General features: G+C 40.1%; 1 protein-coding gene across 1 annotated transcript in view; it reads right to left on the bottom strand.

The window, feature by feature from the left end:
• Window positions 1-19,766, bottom strand: part of lrp13b (low-density lipoprotein receptor related-protein 13 b) — a 31,911-nt gene that overhangs the window by 9,996 nt on the left and 2,149 nt on the right. Inside the window, exons 5-31 of the mRNA XM_077622781.1 lie at window positions 19,607-19,726; window positions 17,831-17,956; window positions 17,531-17,734; window positions 17,138-17,306; window positions 16,882-17,050; window positions 16,592-16,814; window positions 16,405-16,524; window positions 16,094-16,312; window positions 13,340-13,645; window positions 12,916-13,134; window positions 12,680-12,826; window positions 12,321-12,575; window positions 12,042-12,245; window positions 10,991-11,239; window positions 10,685-10,879; window positions 8,295-8,540; window positions 7,993-8,196; window positions 7,660-7,908; window positions 6,518-6,715; window positions 6,189-6,455; window positions 5,894-6,109; window positions 4,139-4,336; window positions 3,806-4,072; window positions 3,511-3,726; window positions 1,544-1,711; window positions 1,346-1,468; window positions 53-208 (exon numbers count right to left, since the gene is read on the bottom strand). Coding sequence (XP_077478907.1) covers window positions 53-208; window positions 1,346-1,468; window positions 1,544-1,711; window positions 3,511-3,726; window positions 3,806-4,072; window positions 4,139-4,336; window positions 5,894-6,109; window positions 6,189-6,455; window positions 6,518-6,715; window positions 7,660-7,908; window positions 7,993-8,196; window positions 8,295-8,540; window positions 10,685-10,879; window positions 10,991-11,239; window positions 12,042-12,245; window positions 12,321-12,575; window positions 12,680-12,826; window positions 12,916-13,134; window positions 13,340-13,645; window positions 16,094-16,312; window positions 16,405-16,524; window positions 16,592-16,814; window positions 16,882-17,050; window positions 17,138-17,306; window positions 17,531-17,734; window positions 17,831-17,956; window positions 19,607-19,726 — 5,433 coding nt within the window. The remainder of the gene's footprint in view (window positions 1-52; window positions 209-1,345; window positions 1,469-1,543; window positions 1,712-3,510; window positions 3,727-3,805; window positions 4,073-4,138; window positions 4,337-5,893; window positions 6,110-6,188; window positions 6,456-6,517; window positions 6,716-7,659; window positions 7,909-7,992; window positions 8,197-8,294; window positions 8,541-10,684; window positions 10,880-10,990; window positions 11,240-12,041; window positions 12,246-12,320; window positions 12,576-12,679; window positions 12,827-12,915; window positions 13,135-13,339; window positions 13,646-16,093; window positions 16,313-16,404; window positions 16,525-16,591; window positions 16,815-16,881; window positions 17,051-17,137; window positions 17,307-17,530; window positions 17,735-17,830; window positions 17,957-19,606; window positions 19,727-19,766) is intronic.

Genomic DNA, 19,766 nt, shown 5'->3' with positions numbered 1-19,766 from the left:
TTAAGGAGCTTGGATTTGCAAAAAAAACAACTATTTCGAATGGGAAACAAACCACTTGTGCATTGAGCAGTGCATTCCTCCTCATCTGATCCATCACTACAGTCCTTCTCTCCATCACACATGTGGCTGTACATAACGCACCCCAGACCGTCTTTACAAGCTTTGAAGCCGTTACGGCATTTTAGAGGAGCCAACTTCTCCCTGGTGGCTTAGGAAGGAAAGAAATTGTTTTGCGTGTACATTTTGAAGGGACTGACAAAACCTGTCAAGTCAATGCCAACGGGAAGTTTTTTCTTTTAACAACTTAATTTCTCTGATGGAGTGAAGAGATAAAAAATCCAAAAGGTTGCCATTTTAAGTGGTGGCAGTCATTCAATCAAAAGCTGCACTATTTAAACCAATCAAATGCTAGTTTCCCCACATTGTCCAGCCTTCATGTCATTTCTATCCATTATCACATGCAGTTATGAGGTTGTCTGTGTGGGCGCACCTAGGTATAGCTGACAAAATGGCTGCACTCAGTTATTTTTTTTATCTTTTCTCCATTATCAGTGGTCTATTTTAATGTTCAAATTAGGATGTCCCCAATCAGAAATCAGGCCCAATCGCATCATTTCCAGTGAATCGGCTTTAAATATAAAGATTTTTAAATTAGTTTACATTTAGAACTCTATCTACCATTGACTGAGACACCCAAATTCCATTTTGACTGGATTGGAAGCCTCTCGTCTTCAATGACAGTGAAATAGGTTAGTGAAGGTAAGTTGCAAAATTATCCATAGGTGGAAAACAATATAGAATAAGCAAAAGTTTATAATAATTCTTCATTTATATTGACAGTTTTGAAACAATCCCTGCAGTAAAAAAAAAGAAAATGTCCAAAACATGCCACAACTAAAATATCTCAATTTATTCCATTAAAAACAGATAAGTTATCTATACTGATAATTTTTTTCTTAGTGATAATTTTTTGTCATAGCGTCCAGCTCTAAGTAGCTCTATTCAAATTAGGTGGGCACAAGACATTTAATAATCTCCCAAACTTAATACATATCCTGGGCATCTAATCGGGACTGTATCGGCAGACTAAAATTCCGGTGTGGTACGGAGTCATATGCAAAATCGGGACATTCCTACTTAAAATGTGTAACCATCTTCCCAAAAATGATACAATAGCTGCTATCTTTCCTATCAAAGATGAACGATTATTGCGTAAGGTATGGGTAGCATGAATGCTTAAAAGGTCAGTGCAAAATGTTCTCATCCAAGCCAATTTAGCAATCATACGTTTATCTTTGTTCATCTGAATATTATTTCAACTTATTTTCCCCTTTAGTTAACTTACTAGGTAAATCCTTGTCTGGTGATTTGCACTTCCTCTCATCTGAGCCATCTGGACAATGGGCACGACCATCACACACGTACTTTTTGCGGATGCACTTTCTCCGGTCACTGCACAAGAAATCACCTAGGGAGACGGGGGAGTCAACGCAGAGATTATATTAGGCACATTTGCCCTTCCATCATCACTACACTGACTTACTTGAGCTTTTACACTTAAAAACACAGTCCATCTCATCAAATGCATCTGGGCAGTCTTTTTTTCCATTGCATAGCTGATTTTTTGAGATGCACAATGATGAACCAGGGCAGAGAACTGAAGGAGCAATGCAAACGGAAGCAGGACTTGGAACCATAGTTGTGAGAACATCTGTAAGAAAAAAAACAGCTTCTATTTTTCATGAAAATTTGATAAGATGAAATGTGACGGAAAATGTTCTGTTTAAAATGCAGGGAAGCGGTCTGTGATTCAACTGTATGTTCAAAGGTGTCTCAGAGAAAAGAGTTTGAAAATGATCCTTTTAAATTACCAAGCAGGAACAAATAAGTGCCAGAACACCAAAATATAATTCCTCAATTCAATAATTTTCCATACATCTTATCCTCACAATAGTTGTGGGGGGATGGTGGAGTCTATCCCAGGCAACTATGGGCAGCAGGCAGGAATTGGTGCCCAGCCAATCGCAGGGCACAAGAAGACTGACAACCATTTATGCTCACACTCACCCCCAGGGGCTATTTTAAGTGTTTATCCAGCCAACCATGCATATTTTAGGGACGTGGGAAGAAACCAGAGTAACCAGAGAGAACATGCAAACTCTACACAGGAAACTCCAAACCTGGTATTAAACCCATCATCTCAGAACGGCAATGCTGATGTGCCAACCATTCATCCACCAAAACCCAATTTGTGAAAATAAAGTACAAATGGTGTGTGAACTAATAACAGATTAGCATTATAAACATGTTTTACTCAATAGTGGGTCAAGTTTAACATTTAATTTTGGGGCACATGGTTCAAATACAAGCAACAAAAGTAAATACTTGAGTACCGTAATTCCTCGACATACGAGTGCCCCGACATATGAGCAATTTGAAAAACGAGTAAAATTGAGCAAATATTTATCTTGATACGAGACAAATTTTGATATACGAGCATACAGCGGCCGTGAGAGGCTGCTCATGAGAACATCATGGGCACAGTCTTTCCCGCCGCAACTCCTTCGTGTAATGTCTCTACGAGCACTGAGCGGAGCGTTGCATTTTTTCAGTGTTTTTTTTCCACATTAGTCAGTGCGAATGGCGTAGTTTGTTCGCTAATACGAGAGGAGTACTACTTCCCGGGCAAGTGGTCGTGCGTTATCCTATTGTGAGGACATTTGTCTGCATGATTTTTGGAATATTTTGAAGGATAGACAAAAGCAAACAACTAAATACAGCCTGCATGCATTTAAAACAAAATTAGAAATCAATTTAGTCTAAAGTTAGATTAAACTTATTTTTGAGTGTCTGCATTGTAATCCAAGTTCATTAAAATTTGTTTGTTATGTTAAGAGCACGTTGCCATGCAAAAAGTCTTTCTCCACCCCTCTCCCCTCCGCGAAATCAGTCTAATTTTAGTACTATTAAATCACTAGATTTGTTACTTTAATAGATGGTGAATTACAACAAATAAAAATGTTTTTCCAATCCAATGTCCTATTTTTTCCCCCCCAGAGGGTTGGAACAAATTAATTCGTTTTTAGTTCATTTCTATGAAAAACGTTCATTTGAGTTTTAAGTAAATCAACACGCTCAGTCGAGCTCAGTCCCGGAACGCATCAAGCTCGTATCTCGAGGCACAACTGTAATTGAGCATTGAGGTTTTTTTACTTAGAATATAAAACAAATTAGAAAATAATCAGAATATTGGTTTAAATTTTGGCTTCTTTTGATAAAAAAAAAACTATATCCCTACATAGGATTGTCGGCAATGGTTCTCTCGTGGTTTTAGTCAAGAATTTTAATGTTGATGACTCCTAGTCCTACACAACTCGAGCATTTCAAAAGTAAACTTGGAGAAGCAGTGATCATACATTGTCAGCGTTGAGTTAATGCAGTTAATGTGTACATTAATTAATGAGTTAACTGATTGGACAAATGTAATTCATTTTTGAGAATTTAACTTACCACAATCCATTTCATCTGTGCCATCGACACAGTCTCTCTCTCCATCGCACAAGAATTTCTTTGGTATGCAACGATGGCCGTCTGCGCATTGAAACTCGCAGCTTTTGCTTTGTTCCCTACAGTCTAGCTCATCAGAACGGTCGCTACACTGAGCTCTCCCATCGCAGACCTGGGCTTCAGCGATGCACATGAGCCCATGAGCACATTGAAATGTACCTTTTGATAGTCAAGAGAAAAAAGAAGAAATGAAGGAAAAATAAAATGCATGTTATGACTTAAATTTGTATCAGACAACCTTTATCACAGGTCTTCTGGCATCCTTCTTCATCAGATCCATCCAAACAATCTTTTTCTCCATCGCATACATGGCTGAGTATCACACATTCTGTGCCGTCTTTACAGAGCTTTGTGCCTGTACGGCAATTCAGGACTCCTGCTATCGTCGGGCTCACAACGACACTCTGACAATTGAGCTCATCTGAGCTGTCGTGGCAATGGGCCCAGCCATCGCAGACCAGAGCCTTGGAGACGCAGCTCCTACGGTCCTTGCACCGAAAGTCAGCTATTGGGGGAGGGAAATGTGATAAACAAAACAAAAAAAGTTTGAAGCCTTAACTTGATTACTTACTCTTAATAGGGCATCTTTTCACACAATACTCATCTGAACCATCAGGACAGTCTTTTACTCTATCGCACATTTGCGTTGAACGAATGCAGACCAAAGAATTTGGACACAACACCCATGGACTCGCGCAGAAAGGCTTATTAAAGGGCTGTGCGGATGTGGGTAATTCAATTAAGGCTGGGCTGGAAGACGATGGTGCTTCTGCAGAAACAAAAAAATTTAAAAACAACTTGTTTTAATTTCCCATTACTTTAAATTCATTTGTCAGGTATAACTGTTAAAAAACAAGTGGCGTCCAAAGTGTGGTATGCAGGATCCTTCAAACAGTACACAAAGGATGGACTGACCGTAACCAGGGCTTCCCGTGTATGGTTCTTATGTACCCGAGCTAAATATTGTTTCTCAAATTCAATATTTAAGATATTTTAGAAATGATTAGGCGATATATCACGATAAAACATTGCACAACTCTATCAATTCAAAATCTGTCTGAAATGATTTTCCCACGTGTTTGAGGAAATTGGTCGTTACTTTCATTTCCATCCAGTAGTAGCAGCAAGGGGCCGCAATTCCTTTCAAACGGCCAAATGGTTGGACGCTCAAGGGCGTCGTTTCCCCAGATCAAGTCCCATATCAAATTTGAGTACAAAAATGTATTCACCAAGTGGACACTAATATCCAAACAAAAACAAGTGCTGTTCCTCACTTGAAGTTATTTCTGTCATTTGGCCCTGTAATGGTTAGTATACCTTTAATAACAAAGCTGATGTTTTGACCTGGCTTTTTTTATTTTTTTAAATAACTGTTGAGTGCTATACACCCTGTAAGATGTTTCCCCATATTTAAAAATCCTGCATTTAAGCAGGTTTTGACCAAGCTTGTTTCACTAAAAACTGAGAATGTCATAATGAAGGCTATATGTTTATCAAACTTGAAACTAGATCAGTGCTGAACGAGGTTTTAGATATAAATTGATAAATGTACTTTCTGTACATTTTGATTATTGATACAGCCTGCTTGTATTTAAAACAAAATTAGAAATCAATTTAGTCTAAAGTTAGATTAAACTTATTTTTGAGTGTCTGCATCGTAATCCAAGTTCATTTAAATTTGTTTGTTATGTTAAGAGCACGTTGCCATGCAAAAAGTCTCTCTCCGCCCCTCTCCCCTCCGCGAAATCAGTCTAATTTTTGTACTATTAAACACATTTTAGTACTATTAAATCACTAGTTTAGTTACTTTAATAGATGGTGAATTACAACAAATAAAAATGTTTTTCCAATCCAATGTCCTATTTTTCCCCCCCCCCAGAGGGTTGGAACAAATTAATTCGTTTTTAGTTCATTTCTATGAAAAACGTTCATTTGAGTTTTAAGTAAATCAACACGCTCAGTCGATCTCAGTCCCGGAACGCATCAAGCTCGTATCTCGAGGCACCACTGTAATTGAGCATTGAGGTTTTTTTACTTAGAATATAGAACAAATTAGAAAATAATCTGAATATTGGTTTAAATTTTGGCTTCTTTTGATTAAAAAAAACTATTCCTACATAGGATTGTCGGCAATGGTTCTCTCGTGGTTTTAGTCAAGAATTTTAATGTTGATGATTCCTAGTCCTACACAACGAGCATTTCAAAAGTAAACTTGGAGAACAGTGATCATACATGGTCAGCGTTGAGTTAATGCAGTTAATGTGTACATTAATTAATGAGTCAACTGATTGGCAAAATGTAATTCATTTTTGAGAATTTAACTTACCACAATCCATTTCATCTGTGCCATCAACACAGTCTCTCTCTCCATCGCACAAGAATTTCTTTGGTATGCAACGATGGCCGTCTGCACATTGAAACTCGCAGCTTTTGCTTTGTTCCCTACAGTCTAGCTCATCAGAACGGTCGCTACACTGAGCTCTCCCATCGCAGACCTGGGCTTCAGCGATGCACATGAGCCCATGAGCACATTGAAATGTACCTTTTGATAGTCAAGAAAAAAAAGAAGAAATGAAGGAAAAAGAAAACGCATGTTATGACTTAAATTTGTATCAGACAACCTTTATCACAGGTCTTCTGGCATCCTTCTTCATCAGATCCATCCAAACAATCTTTTTCTCCATCGCATACATGGCTGAGTATCACACATTCTGTGCCGTCTTTACAGAGCTTTGTGCCTGTACGGCAATTCAGGACTCCTGCTATCGTCGGGCTCACAACGACACTCTGACAATTGAGCTCATCTGAGCTGTCGTGGCAATGGGCCCAGCCATCGCAGACCAGAGCCTTGGAGACGCAGCTCCTACGGTCCTTGCACCGAAAGTCAGCTATTGGGGGAGGGAAATGTGATAAACAAAAAAGAGTTTGAAGCCTTAACTTTATTACTTACTCTTAATAGGGCATCTTTTCACACAATCCTCATCTGAACCATCAGGACAGTCTTTTACTCTATCGCACATTTGCGTTGAACGAATGCAGACCAAAGAATTTGGACACAACACCCATGGACTCGCGCAGAAAGGCTTGTTAAAGGGCTGTGCGGATGTGGGTAATTCAATTAAGGCTGGGCTGGAAGACGATGGTGCTTCTGCAGAAACAAAAAAATTGAACAACTTGTTTTAATTTCTCATTACTTTAAATTCATTTGTCAGGTATAACTGTTAAAAAACAAGGTGTACAAAGTGTGGTATGCAGGATCCTTCAAACAGTACACAAAGGATGGACTGACCGTAACCAGGGCTTCCCGTGTATGGTTCTTATGTACCCGAGCTAAATATTGTTTCTCAAATTCAATATTTAAGATATTTTAGAAATGATTAGGCGATATATCACGATAAAACATTGCACAACTCTATCAATTCAAAATCTGTCTGAAATGATTTTCCCACGTGTTTGAGGAAATTGGTCGTTACTTTCATTTCGATCCAGTAGTAGCAGCAAGGGGCTGCAATTCCTTTCAAACGGCCAAATGGTTGGACGTCGTTTCCCCAGATCAAATCCCATATCAAATTTGAGTACAAAAATGTATTCACTAAGTGGACACTAATATCCAAACAAAAACAAGTGCTGTTCCTCACTTGAAGTTATTTCTGTCATTTGGCCCTGTAGTGGTTGGTATACCTTTAATTACAAAGCTGATGTTTTGACCTGGCTTTTTTTATTTTTTTAAATAACTGTTGAGTGCTATACACCCTGTAAGATGTTTCCCCATATTTAAAAATCCTGCATTTAAGCAGGTTTTGACCAAGCTTGTTTCACTAAAAACTGAGAATGTCATAATGAAGGCTATATGTTTATCAAACTTGAAACTAGATCAGTGCTGAACGAGGTTTTAGATATAAATTGATAAATGTACTTTCTGTACATTTTGATTATTGATTTCTAAAATATGCAATAAACCTCATAGTATCGAATTGAATCGTGATACTAATCATGTTACCAGTTTTGAGGCAATACACACCCCTATTCAATATAAATCATGACGCTAGCACTTAATGTAAAAAAATTGTATAGCTCTTGTTCTTGACTTACCACAACCCTCTTCATCCGACCCATCCCGGCAGTCTTCCTCTCCATCACATAGGTGGCTGTATGGGACACATTCGGAGTGATCACGGCATAGCCGGAAACCCACACGGCATCTTAGCATCCGTGCTCGGCCTAGGGAAGGAGCTACAGTTGGACAGGTAATCTCATCTGAGCCATCGTGGCAATGGGCTCGGCCATCGCAGACCATCTTTTTGACAACACAGCTCCGCCTGTCTTTGCAGAGGAAATCCGCTGTGGAAGTTAAGGGGGAAAACAAGTTTGACTTCAATTCCACACAGTGACTTGTTAAATAGGCGCAAGGATTTTTTTACTTACATTTATTTGGACATTTTCTGATGCATACACCTTCATCAGAACCGTCAGAACAATCTTTGACTCCATCGCATATTTGTGCTGAGGGGACACATGAAGAATCTGAACATAGAAATGAAGGACTTGGACATGATGGCTTGCTTGATGTATGTTGACGCAAAGGATTGCCATTTAAGCTTCCAGTTGGTGCCTCAGTCATTGAAATGTCTGGAGAAAGAAAAAAAATAACAATCAAATACAAATACAGTGTAACTCAGGTTTGACATCAAATATTGAGGTATCATAATATTAAAATGAAAACTCACCACATTGTTCTTCATCCGAGCCATCTCTGCAGTCCTTCTCTCCGTCACACACATGACTGATGAGCACACATTCGCTGCTATCCCGACACAGTTGGGAGCCGACGAGACATTTCAAGGCCTTCGCTCGGCCTCCGGGGATTGCAACACCTGGACAGTCAACTTCATCGGAACCATCGTGACATTGAGCACGCCCGTCGCAAACAAGGCTCTGTGAGATGCAGCTCCTTCGGTCCTTGCAGCGGAAATCTGAGTACAAAAAGTCAGGAACAGAGGCAGGAGACGTAATGGGAGCAAGGGCCACATGATGGCTGAAACAAAATCAAAATCTCCCCTTTTAAAAACAGAATGTTGGCAAATTTGGAAATTTCAAATCCACCAATTTACTTGCATTAAGTTTTGATAGAAAACTTGCAAATGCCAGTTACTGTTAAAACTAAATGTTACACGCAGTAGTGATAAATGAAATTACATGGTAGTACTTTAAGATTATCCAAGCACAATTCAAACCTTGATATTCTGAAAGGTGATGAGTGCTCAACTTTTTTTAAATTCAGAAATCTAATTTTGTTTTGCCCCAAAACGTAGGCACAACTTTTACAGCAAGTTAAGTGTTAACTTAAAAAAAACACTCGAAATAGGTTGCTGAAAAATAATCTTGAAAATTTGAATTCTTAAAGTCAAGTTGTTTATTTATTAATTAATTTTTTTAACGGCGTACTTACCATTGTGAAGGCACCTTTTGATACAGTTCTCATCTGATCCATCAGGGCAATCCTTTGTTCCATCACACATCTGCGCCGGCCGAATGCAAACAAATGAATTTGGACAAAACATTGATGGACTCATACAAGATGACTTTGTTGGTGACGGCAAATAATTTAAGGTTGGCTTGGAGAAAGATGAAGTTTCTGAAGAGTCTGGAAGTTGATACAAACAAGTCAATATTCAGACAACAGAAATTCTGTACATTCATTTCATTTGTCAATTTCTGGAATTTAAATCAAACCTATCCCAAAAATTACACTTACCACATTTTTCCTCATCTGACCCATCCTGGCAGTCTTTTTCTCCATCACAAACATGGCTGTATGGGACACATTCGGAGTGATCACGGCATGGCCGGAAACCCACACGGCATTTTAGCATCCGTGCTCGGCCTAGGGAGGGCGCTACAGTTGGACAGGAAATCTCATCTGAGCCATCGTGGCAATGGGCTCGGCCGTCGCAGACCATCTTTTTGACAACACAGCTCCGCCTGTCTTTGCAGAGGAAATCCGCTGTGGAAGTTAAGGGGGAAAACAAGTTTGACTTCAATTCCACACAGTGACTTGTTAAATTACCGCAAGAATTTTTCCCTTACATTTATTTGGACATTTTCTGATGCATACACCTTCATCAGAACCGTCAGAACAATCTTTGACTCCATCGCATATTTGCGCTGAGGGGACACATGAAGAATCTGAACATAGAAATGAAGGACTTGGACATGATGGCTTGCTTGGAGATGTATGTAGAAGCCAAGGATTGCCATTTAAGCTTTCAGTTGGTGCCTCAGTCATTGAAATGTCTGGAGAAAGAAAAAAATAAAATAATCGAATAGTACATAAATACAGTGTAACTCAGGTTTGACATCAAATATTGAGGTATTATAATATTAAAATGAAAACTCACCACATCGTTCTTCATCAGAGCCATCTCTGCAGTCCTTCTCTCCGTCACACACATGACTGATGAGCACACATTCACTGCTATCCCGACACAGTTGGGAGCCGACGAGACATTTCAAGGCCTTCGCTCGGCCTCCGGGGATTGCAACACCTGGACAGTCAACTTCATCGGAACCATCGTGACATTGAGCACGCCCGTCGCAAACAAGGCTCCGTGAGATGCAGCTCCTTCGGTCCTTGCAGCGGAAATCTGAGTACAAAAAGTAAGGAACAGAGGCAGGAGACAATGGGAGCAAGGGCCACATGATGTCTGAAACAAAAACAAAATCTAAACTGTTAAAACAGAATGTTGGCAAATTTGGAAATTTCAAACCCACCAATTTACTTGCATTGTTAAGTTTTAGTAGAAACCTTGCAAATGCAAGTTACTGTTAAAACTAAATGTTTTAAGCAGCAGTGATAAATTAAATTACATGGTAGTACTTTAAGATTATCCAAGCAGAATTCAAACCTTGATCTTCTGAAAGGTGTTGAGTGCTCAACTTTTTAATTCAGAAATCTAATTTTGTTTTGCCCCAAAACTTTCAAGCACAACTCTTGCAGCAAGTGTTAACTTAAAAAAAACGGTCAAAATAGTTTGCTGAAAAAAAAAAAAATCTTGAAAATTTGAGTTCTTAAAGTCAAGTTGTTTATTAATTTAAAAAAAATTAATGGCGTACTTACCATTGTGAAGGCATCTTTTGATACAGTTCTCATCTGACCCATCAGGGCAATCCTTTATTCCATCACACATCTGCGCTGGCCGAATGCAAACAAATGAATTTGGACAAAACATTGATGGACTCATACAAGATGGCTTTGTTGGTGACGGCAAATAATTTAAGGTTGGATTGGAGAAAGATGAAGTTTCTGAAGAGTCTGGAAGTTGATACAAACAAGTCAAGATTCAGGAAACAGAAATTCTGTACATTCATTTAATTTGTCAATTACTGGAATTTAAATAAAACGTATCCCAAAAATTATATTTACCGCATTTTTCCTCATCTGACCCATCCCGGCAGTCTTTTTCTCCATCACAAACATGTCTGTTGGGAACACATTGGGACTGATCCCGACATCGTCGGAAACCCATACGGCATCTCAAAGTCTTTGTTCGAGTGGCTGCGGGAGCTATAGTTGGACAGTAAACCTCATCTGAGCTGTCGTGGCAGTCAGCTCGACCATCGCAAAGGAACTTTTTGGGAACACAGCCCCGCCTGTCTTTGCAGAGGAAGTCCGCTGTGAAAGTCAAGAGAAGTGTAGAACAGGGGTTGGGCAAACCGGTCTTCAGGGGCCGCTGTGGGGTACAAGTTTTTGTTCCAACTGATATAGCACAGACAATTTCACCAATCAGGTTTACGCAGAACAAGAAGCCTCTGACTGCAAACCACTGATTGCACTTTGGGACACCAGATTGTTGAAAAGGTGTCTTCTGGATTGGATGGAACAAAAGCCTGCACCCCGTTATTTGAGTAGTTTGCCCACCCCTGCTTTAGAATGTGCATTTTTCAATGACCTAAACCAAGCTCCTATGACCAGCCAGAAAAAAGAAATCTGGCGTGAAAAAATGAATATTCTATAGTGTAACACAATGTGGGGGATTCTAGGTCTAAACAAATGAAAATACTATGTTCAGAAAAAAGGAATTCAGTCAAACAAAGAAAGCCTTATAAAGTTTAAGAATAGAATGCCAGTCACTGTGCAAAATTAAAGTATCCTACAAAAGCTATTTTAAAGTTAGAGAAAATGCATAATTTTCTTCACTCTTAGGGGCACTTGAGTTTGGCTAATACGACCTGTACTGCATTAAATGTAATTTTTTCCTCAATGTTTATTACTTTGCTGCTCCAACTGCAAGTCCCCCACCCAAAAAATGCAGTAATTATTACAGCGACTTGCCAGTGCAAAAACATATATTTGGGAAAGAAACATTTCTTAGAAACAAATTGTTTTATGATATTGCGGATAAAAAAAATAAAGATTTTAAACCCACCAATGCACTGGCTGTTGTGTTTTTACCGGTCATGTATAGCTGTCTTACTTTTATAGGGACATCTCTTTACGCAGTTAGATTCATCAAAGCCATCAGGACAGTCATCTCGCCCATCGCAAAACTGCTCCGGGGCAACGCAGAGGTGAATGGAGGGATGTGGACAGAGGAGTGATGGGCTGATGCAAGCAAGCAGAGTTGTGGCAATTTGGCTAGATGCTTCAGTCGGTGATTTTGATGGAATCACATCCAGTTCTGTAGCATTGAAGGAAAATGAATGTTATTTCATCATGCAGGTTTGAAGCCATAAGAACATTTAAAGTTTCTTACCACAATTCTCTTCATCAGATCCATCCTTACAGTCTCTCTCTCCGTCACACACGTGTCTGTACAAGATGCATTCCATGCCATCCTTACACGGCCATGAAGCTAAACCCACGCGACACTTGAGGCGGGCCGACTGCGTTCCAAGTGAGGGGAGGGCAGGGCAATCAACCTCATCTGAGCCATCGTCACAATGAGAGCGCCCATCGCACACTAATGCTCTGGACACACAGCTCCTCTGGTCCTGGCATTTAAAATCATCTAACATGCCAAAGGCAGACAGGATTTTTTTTGGGGGGGGAACAAAAAAAAGGCTGTTGATTTCAACTGATGAAATTCTCTGGCAACCGTTAGACTGAGACTACCTTTGGATGGACAGTTTTTAACACAAAAACTTTCATCATCTCCATCAGGGCAGTCTTTTTTGCCATCACAGAGTTTGTTTTGAGGGAGGCAGATTGTGGTGCCCTTGCATAGCATAGAGGCTTCAGTACATATGGCAGCAACTGGCACTATCGGAACAAATAAAAAGGAAATCTTGCGCCTTCTATTTTTTTTTTAAACAATAAAAGAATCATGAGAATATCAAGTATTAAGTAACCTGCATGTATTTCGCCAAGTGCTGCCATCACACTGACCACAGGACCCCTCACACTCAAGTCCTGTATATGACGTCCATCTCGTCGGTCCCACAGGGTCAGGACATCCCCCGACAGAGACAACATGTAAGGCTCTAGGGCACCTACCACTGAGCCGGAAATATTCCAATTCCTTCCCAATTGGTGTTTTTTCTTCTGGAGCAAACTCAGCATTGTTAGACCTGAAGTGGACAAAAAGCACAAATTGCCTATGGCACCCATCGAGTGACAGATGTCCACTTCATTTGAACTGGAAATGTGTATGTTATGAAGCATTACCGCATTCATTACATTGGACATATGAAACCAACTTTCTGGAGTTATAGAAAAACATGAAATCATTGAACATTTTGGGTTCTAGTAATTTTGGCACAACAGTTAACAAACCTGCCAGGTTGGAGTTCCAAAGCAAACTTGCAGCTCTCAGATCAAAAGCAACATTTCCTTGAACTCCTGCCAAGTTTAAGAGTTCTCTGACTTTGCCTCCGGTCAGGCTCATGGTAAAGATCTGCTCGTCTTCTACCCATATGAGCCCACCCCTCAGCCAGTCCAGATGAAGGCACCGGATCTCTTTGGTTGTGTGGTACAACTGCCGCTGATAACGACGGTCCACCTCCACAAAGCCAATCTTGGTTTGGTCACTCGACACCCAGTACAAGCGCTGACTCTTCTGGTCGACTTTGACAAGACAAACTAGAACAGATGAACAAATTTCGATTCCATTTTAGCATCATTAGTTCGAAAAACTTGCAAACCTCTCTAATTTAATGACATTTTGGTTATTTTACATTGAATGATCACACACAAACAAAATTAAGTAATTTATGTTATTTTATTTTTTATGTACAGTAATACCTGGAAATACGAGCTTAATGCATTCCGGGACTGAGCTCGTATGTCAATTTACTCGTAAAATTTCCCATTTAAATGAAATGCATACAAATTAGTCCATTCCCACCCCTGATTTTTTTTTTTTTTTTTTTTAAATCACCCCCTCAAAAAACTGGATTTTACAATGGAAAAACATTGGTTCTAATTAAGCACCTACTCAAAGTAAAAAAGGAGTGGTTATGATCTTCAATGTAAAAATGACATTAACACAGACTAAATTTTATTCAAATGAACTTCCATTACGAGACACTTAAAAAGTTTTAATCTTACGTTACACTAAATTTAAACCTTGTGCAAAAACCGAGGCAAAGATGTTACTGTATTCCACCCCCGTCTCCGTGTTCACCAGCCTCAACTCACTTTGACGGGTTCAGGGTACACATGGACTACTTTTTCAAATGCTTGCTTTGCTTTAAAAGTCCATGTAGATTCCACTGGCTCTCTCGCAGATTATTGACTCGGCCACATTCCCGCTAACAGTTTCTCTATTATCCATATTAAAAGAAGGCTCACCATCTGAATATGAATGTCACTGTGCAGCTTGGAAATTATGACAGTGCTTTGGAAGGCTTGATATCCTTTAGACACCATCCTTCTGCTTAAGGATGGTGCATTGCTGGTTTTGGAGACTTGGTGCTGAAAGTCTCCAGAACCAGAGAACTCATCCTGGACTTCCGACGGACTGAGGCTGCTTCATCACCTCTGTATATTAACGGCGAATGTGGGGAGTAAGTGGAGACTTCCAAATTCCTAGGAGTCCACATCTCTGCTGATCTCACTTGGGCAGCAAACACCACAGCACTTGTCAAGAAGGCACAGTTGAGGCTACAGTTCCTGAGGGTACTCGGGAAGGAGCAACTGAACACCAAGCTGCTGGTGACCTACTTGTCTGCCATTGAGTGCATGCCGACCTGCGCTGTCAGTGTGGCACTCAAGCTGCACAGAAGCCAACAGAAAGACTGCTGAGGGTGATCAACACAGCCCAAAAGAACAATTGCGCACTACCCAGCCTGTCCAGCTTCTACAAATCCCAGTGCCTTAAAAGGGTAAAGAGCATTAGAAAAAGACAATACACGTTCCTGCTTTCACCACTTCAACCTGCTGCCCTTTGGAAGGTGCTATTACAGCCAAGGCACCAGACTCAAGGACAGTTTCTTCCCAAGAACGAGTTCTGTACCTAGAACCTAATCAAGACTTATTACTACTACTACCACTTTTGTCGACCACTTCTTTATCTAATACTATTAGGGGATTATTTATTTATCATTACTAGATGTTGATTATCTATGTGTTTGTTGTTGAGTCTATAGACTCAGCGAGTGGTGCGCTGAACATCTCTAAAACCATGGAACTCATCCTGGACTTCAGATGGAACAAGCCCGCTCCACTCTGCTGGCCTCAATTGGACTACTTATTTATTGATTATTTACTTGTCTGGTTGTTGTTATTTGTGCATTTATTTATTTGGTGAAAGCTTTAAATCTCATACTTGTATAATGACAATAAAGTTATTCAATTTAATATGGTCTCTCGTATTGGCGAGCCAGTTCAGTCACGCGTACACCACTCATGTTTTTCGATTTCGTGCTTAATATTGATTGTCATCATACCCTTTTTCTTCTGACTACTCTTCATTCCACCGGCTTCCTTGAGACCCATTGTTTTTCCCTTAATTCTGCACTGATAATGCAAAAAAACACATAAAAAATGCAACCTGTACGCCCAGTGCTCATTGATATCTTTACGCAAGGGAGTTGCGGCGAGAAAGACAGTGCGCTGTTATCATAAGCAGCTTCTCACGTACTGTCACCAGGCTGTCTCATATGCTTGTATCTCAAGGCAGAAATTTGGTCTGAATTTTCTTCATATGTTGGGGCACTCTGATATCAAGGTATTACTGTATTTTCAAACTAAAGAACATAAATTATAAAAATTGAAAACAAAGAAAAAACTAAATACCTTAATCTTTAATAAAAAACAAGAAGAAAATTAACTTTTAAAATAAAATATATATTTCAAATAACATGAAACAAATATTTTGTGCCAGCCATGCCAGTGTTGATTGGACTTCATGTCAATAGTTACTAAAAATGAAGCAATAAATGAGTCCTTTAACCTATAAAATGGTTATACGACTAATTCTTTTGCTGCCATTGATGGTAACAGAGGACCAAATCCTTTTTAACAGAGAGGCTGGCTTAAATGATCAGTGCCCTACTCAGTTAAAATAAATACAAAGAAAACATTAACCTGACATGAGTGTAGGAATCCACTCCATCTTAACTTGCGTTAGGCTGGTGCGCTGGACGTGGCCAGTTTGGTTGGCCCAATACAGCCAGTCTGTGTTCCAGCTCACATCAAATGACAGAATGCCCTTGTTGGTAGAGAAGATTTCAATTTCTGATGACATGCTGCCTTTAAACTCCAACAGGTTAATCGTGCTGGAGGTAGCATACAAGAATTTTGGATCTGTCCGACAAAATACAAAAATGCACTAAAGTTGTTATTTTTTTTCTACAACAAATGATACCCAAACATACTATAGCCATAATTGTACCTACACTGACATCTTCCATCAACCATCAACACTTTGGAGTCAGGACAACGACATGTAAACCCCACAGCGTTGCCTTTAGTCAGGAGACAAATCTGGCAGGGTGTCTTCATACATGCAGATGTCGCTAATTTTCAAGATACAAGGCAGACACTTTTTGTCAAGCATACATAAACAAGCAAACTCTCCCTTACCTCGAGGCTGCTGCAGTTCATGAAAAACGGTCAACAATGGAACTGTGGCTTTCCACAGAAACTTCCTCTGGCTTGGTTGGATCTGTGGGAGTTGCCAGAGTCCTCTGTCGTCCACCCAATAGAAGAAACTTTCGAACACAGCCAGGTACAGAGCTGGCCCCTTGTTGAACAGCCCACTGAATGTGTGCCGGCCGGTCCCGTCCAGTTTCATCGTCTCAATTGACTGAAGGAAAAAGTAAAAAGTTTGATACATTTTTTGGACAAGAAAAGACCAGCATTTTGTAAATCACCATCTTAAAGTCACTAATCCAGTAGAGCCTCCTAGCAGCCATGTCAGTTGTGAGTCCATGTGCCAATTGGGCTGTGAGTACAGTCAGAGAGCTCCTGTCTGATCCATCCATCCATGATCTCTCTATGGTCACTCTGCCACCATGACCGGTGTTAATCCAAAACATCAAGCTGTAAAACAAACATACATCAGAATATTCTCTACATTACGGATGAAGAAAAAAAAAAAAGTGAATTTCAAAATGGACAAAAATGCACCTCTCCATTGGTACAAGAACCAAATCCGATGGGCTGATAGATTTACTCAACAAGGTAATGTAACTTTCGTCATCATCTGCTTGCATGTAGATCGATTGGGTCCTCTGATTGGACCAGAATATATTTCCATTAAGCCAGTCACAAGCTAGACTTTGGATTCCAGGAAGCCCTGTGTGAAAAGTTGACCAATATCTCAGGTTGTAACTAAATGTCATGTAATTAGTGTGCAAAAAGAATAAATGAAATCACAAAACCAAATAGATAAAGAAATATACTAAAAGTCTCTGAACCAGCTACTAAAATAAGATATTACAGCAGCTTTCAAACAAAATCTTGCTTCCTTGTGTTCAAACACCATTTCAAACAACATAGTTTCAAGCGCACAGAACTAACCAGCATAAATGATTACGCTACGATGTCCATCACTTTTATATATGAATCCTGTGTTATCGGCCCAGTAGTAGTTGCCTCGGACAATGTCATAGGTCAGGGCCACTGGCTTGAATTTAAGAGTCTGAAGCACATCAAACTGTTGTGACTTGACATTTAGTAACCCAACAGAAGTCCTCAATACGGTTAGCAGTCGGGTAACATTCCCTGTACGCAAACATCGATAAAATACAGAGTAAGATTTTTTAAAAAACATTTAAAATAGAATCATTTCATAGTATACTAACGTCACAGCATCCTTACCTGTGGCCAGGCAGGTAAATTCGTCCTCCTGATTGAAGCCTTCTCTGCAGTGGCAAAAGTAAGACCCATCTGTGTTCGTGCAGTGATGCTGGCATGGCGCAAATGGAACGACGCATTCGTCCACATCTGTGGACAAGTGGTTAGGCGGGAATGAAAAATGAGGCAAAGGCTCACTGCAGCTAGCAGATGGCGTTTTCACAGTCATGTAGTGAACGACCAATAATCAGTCCGGCCGATTATCAGGGACGATATTTGGACATTTGACGTATATCGTATCGGCCCCTTTTTTCTTTTTAAATCCGACCAGCCAAAATAAAGAAATCAATTTAAGACCGGGTTATTTCAGCTCAGATGCAGCAGTGCACAATGCAAATTCAACCCAGTAACCCTATGTTGCCTTGTCACTATACAAATAAAGTTGAATTGTACATTCAATAACATACATCAACATAAAATATAAGAATTCAATATATTTCCTAATAAATACAGGGAAGATCAGATCATTTTGACATTGGCTTTCTTTTAGTATTTATATATATATATATATATATATATATATATATATATATATATTGTTACATTTTTAGTGCAAATGAACATCCAAATATCAGTTATCAGCCTCCAACTACAACAAATCAGTACCGGTCCTGAAAAATGCATTTGGTCAATCATAATATGTAACAACGTCTGGGCTTCCTCTGTGCTTTAAGCTGGGATACAGTCTTGTCAGCATGTCCTGGGCCAGCCCCGTAGCCTCCCCATGATGGGAAGTGCCTAGAACACCTAATAAGGGAGGCATCCAGGAATCATTCTAGATGCCCAACCCAACTCATCTGACTCCTCTCAATGCAGAGAAACAGCAGCTCAACTACGAGCTTCTCACTGTCGAAGGAAGAGTCTGGAAATCCTGCAGAACTCATTTCAGCCTTTTGAATCATGATTTTGTTCTTTCAGTCACGACCAGAGATGAGGATAGGAACGTAGAGCAACTGGTAAATAGAGCTCTTTGCCTTGCGGCTCAGCTCCTTCACCATGATGGATCGATGTAGAGTCCACATCATTGCAGACGCCACACTGATGCCCCTGTCAATCTCCAGTTTCAAGCCAACAGAAGCACAACTGCAAAAAGCAGGGATGCAATGCCGAGGCCACCAAACCGAACCCTTTCAATGCCACGGCTGCGTCTAGATATTCTGTTCATAAAAGTTATGAACAGAATTGGTGACAAAGGACAGCCTCGTCAGAGTCCAACTCCCACTGGAAACAGATTCGACTTGCTGGGTATGCAGACCAGACTGACACCGGTCATACAGGGACCAGATCCAACGTATCAGAGAGTCCAGTACCCCATCCTCACGGATTACCCCCCACAAGACTCCCCAGGGAACACAGTCAAACACCTTCTCCAAGTCCACAAAGCATATGCAGACCAGTTGGACATAGAGGCCACCATCCCGGTCTGCCAATCCAGAGACACTCCTCGATGTCCACACGATGTTGCAGAGGCATCTCAACCAAGACAAACCCACAACATCCAGTCTTGATATCACCATTTTAAAAAGTACCCACATTCTCGTTTACTATCTTCCTCGGTGACAATTTACCAACTCTATAATTACCAAAACTGGCAACATGTTCATCTCTCGCTAAAAACCAAGAACTACATGAGGAACCACATTAAGACAAATAATGAAACGTCTTCTATACGTTGCATTTCACTTAATTGAACAATGTCACTTAAGTCAAGCAGAACCATAAATGCAAAACGTGTCTAACCTTTGCAGACTGCCCCATTGATGGAGAGTTCGTACCCCACAGGACATGTACACAAAGATCCCCAGGATTCATCTGTACACTTGTGACTACAACCGCCGTTGTTCACAGAACACGTTTGCCCTGCAAGAAGGAGTGACAAAGCATTTCATTCATTTGTATC

This window comes from Stigmatopora argus, chromosome 16, assembly GCF_051989625.1.
Source record: "Stigmatopora argus isolate UIUO_Sarg chromosome 16, RoL_Sarg_1.0, whole genome shotgun sequence".
NCBI classification, from domain to species: domain Eukaryota; kingdom Metazoa; phylum Chordata; class Actinopteri; order Syngnathiformes; family Syngnathidae; genus Stigmatopora; species Stigmatopora argus.
This window is presented reverse-complemented; position numbering and strand designations above follow the sequence as displayed.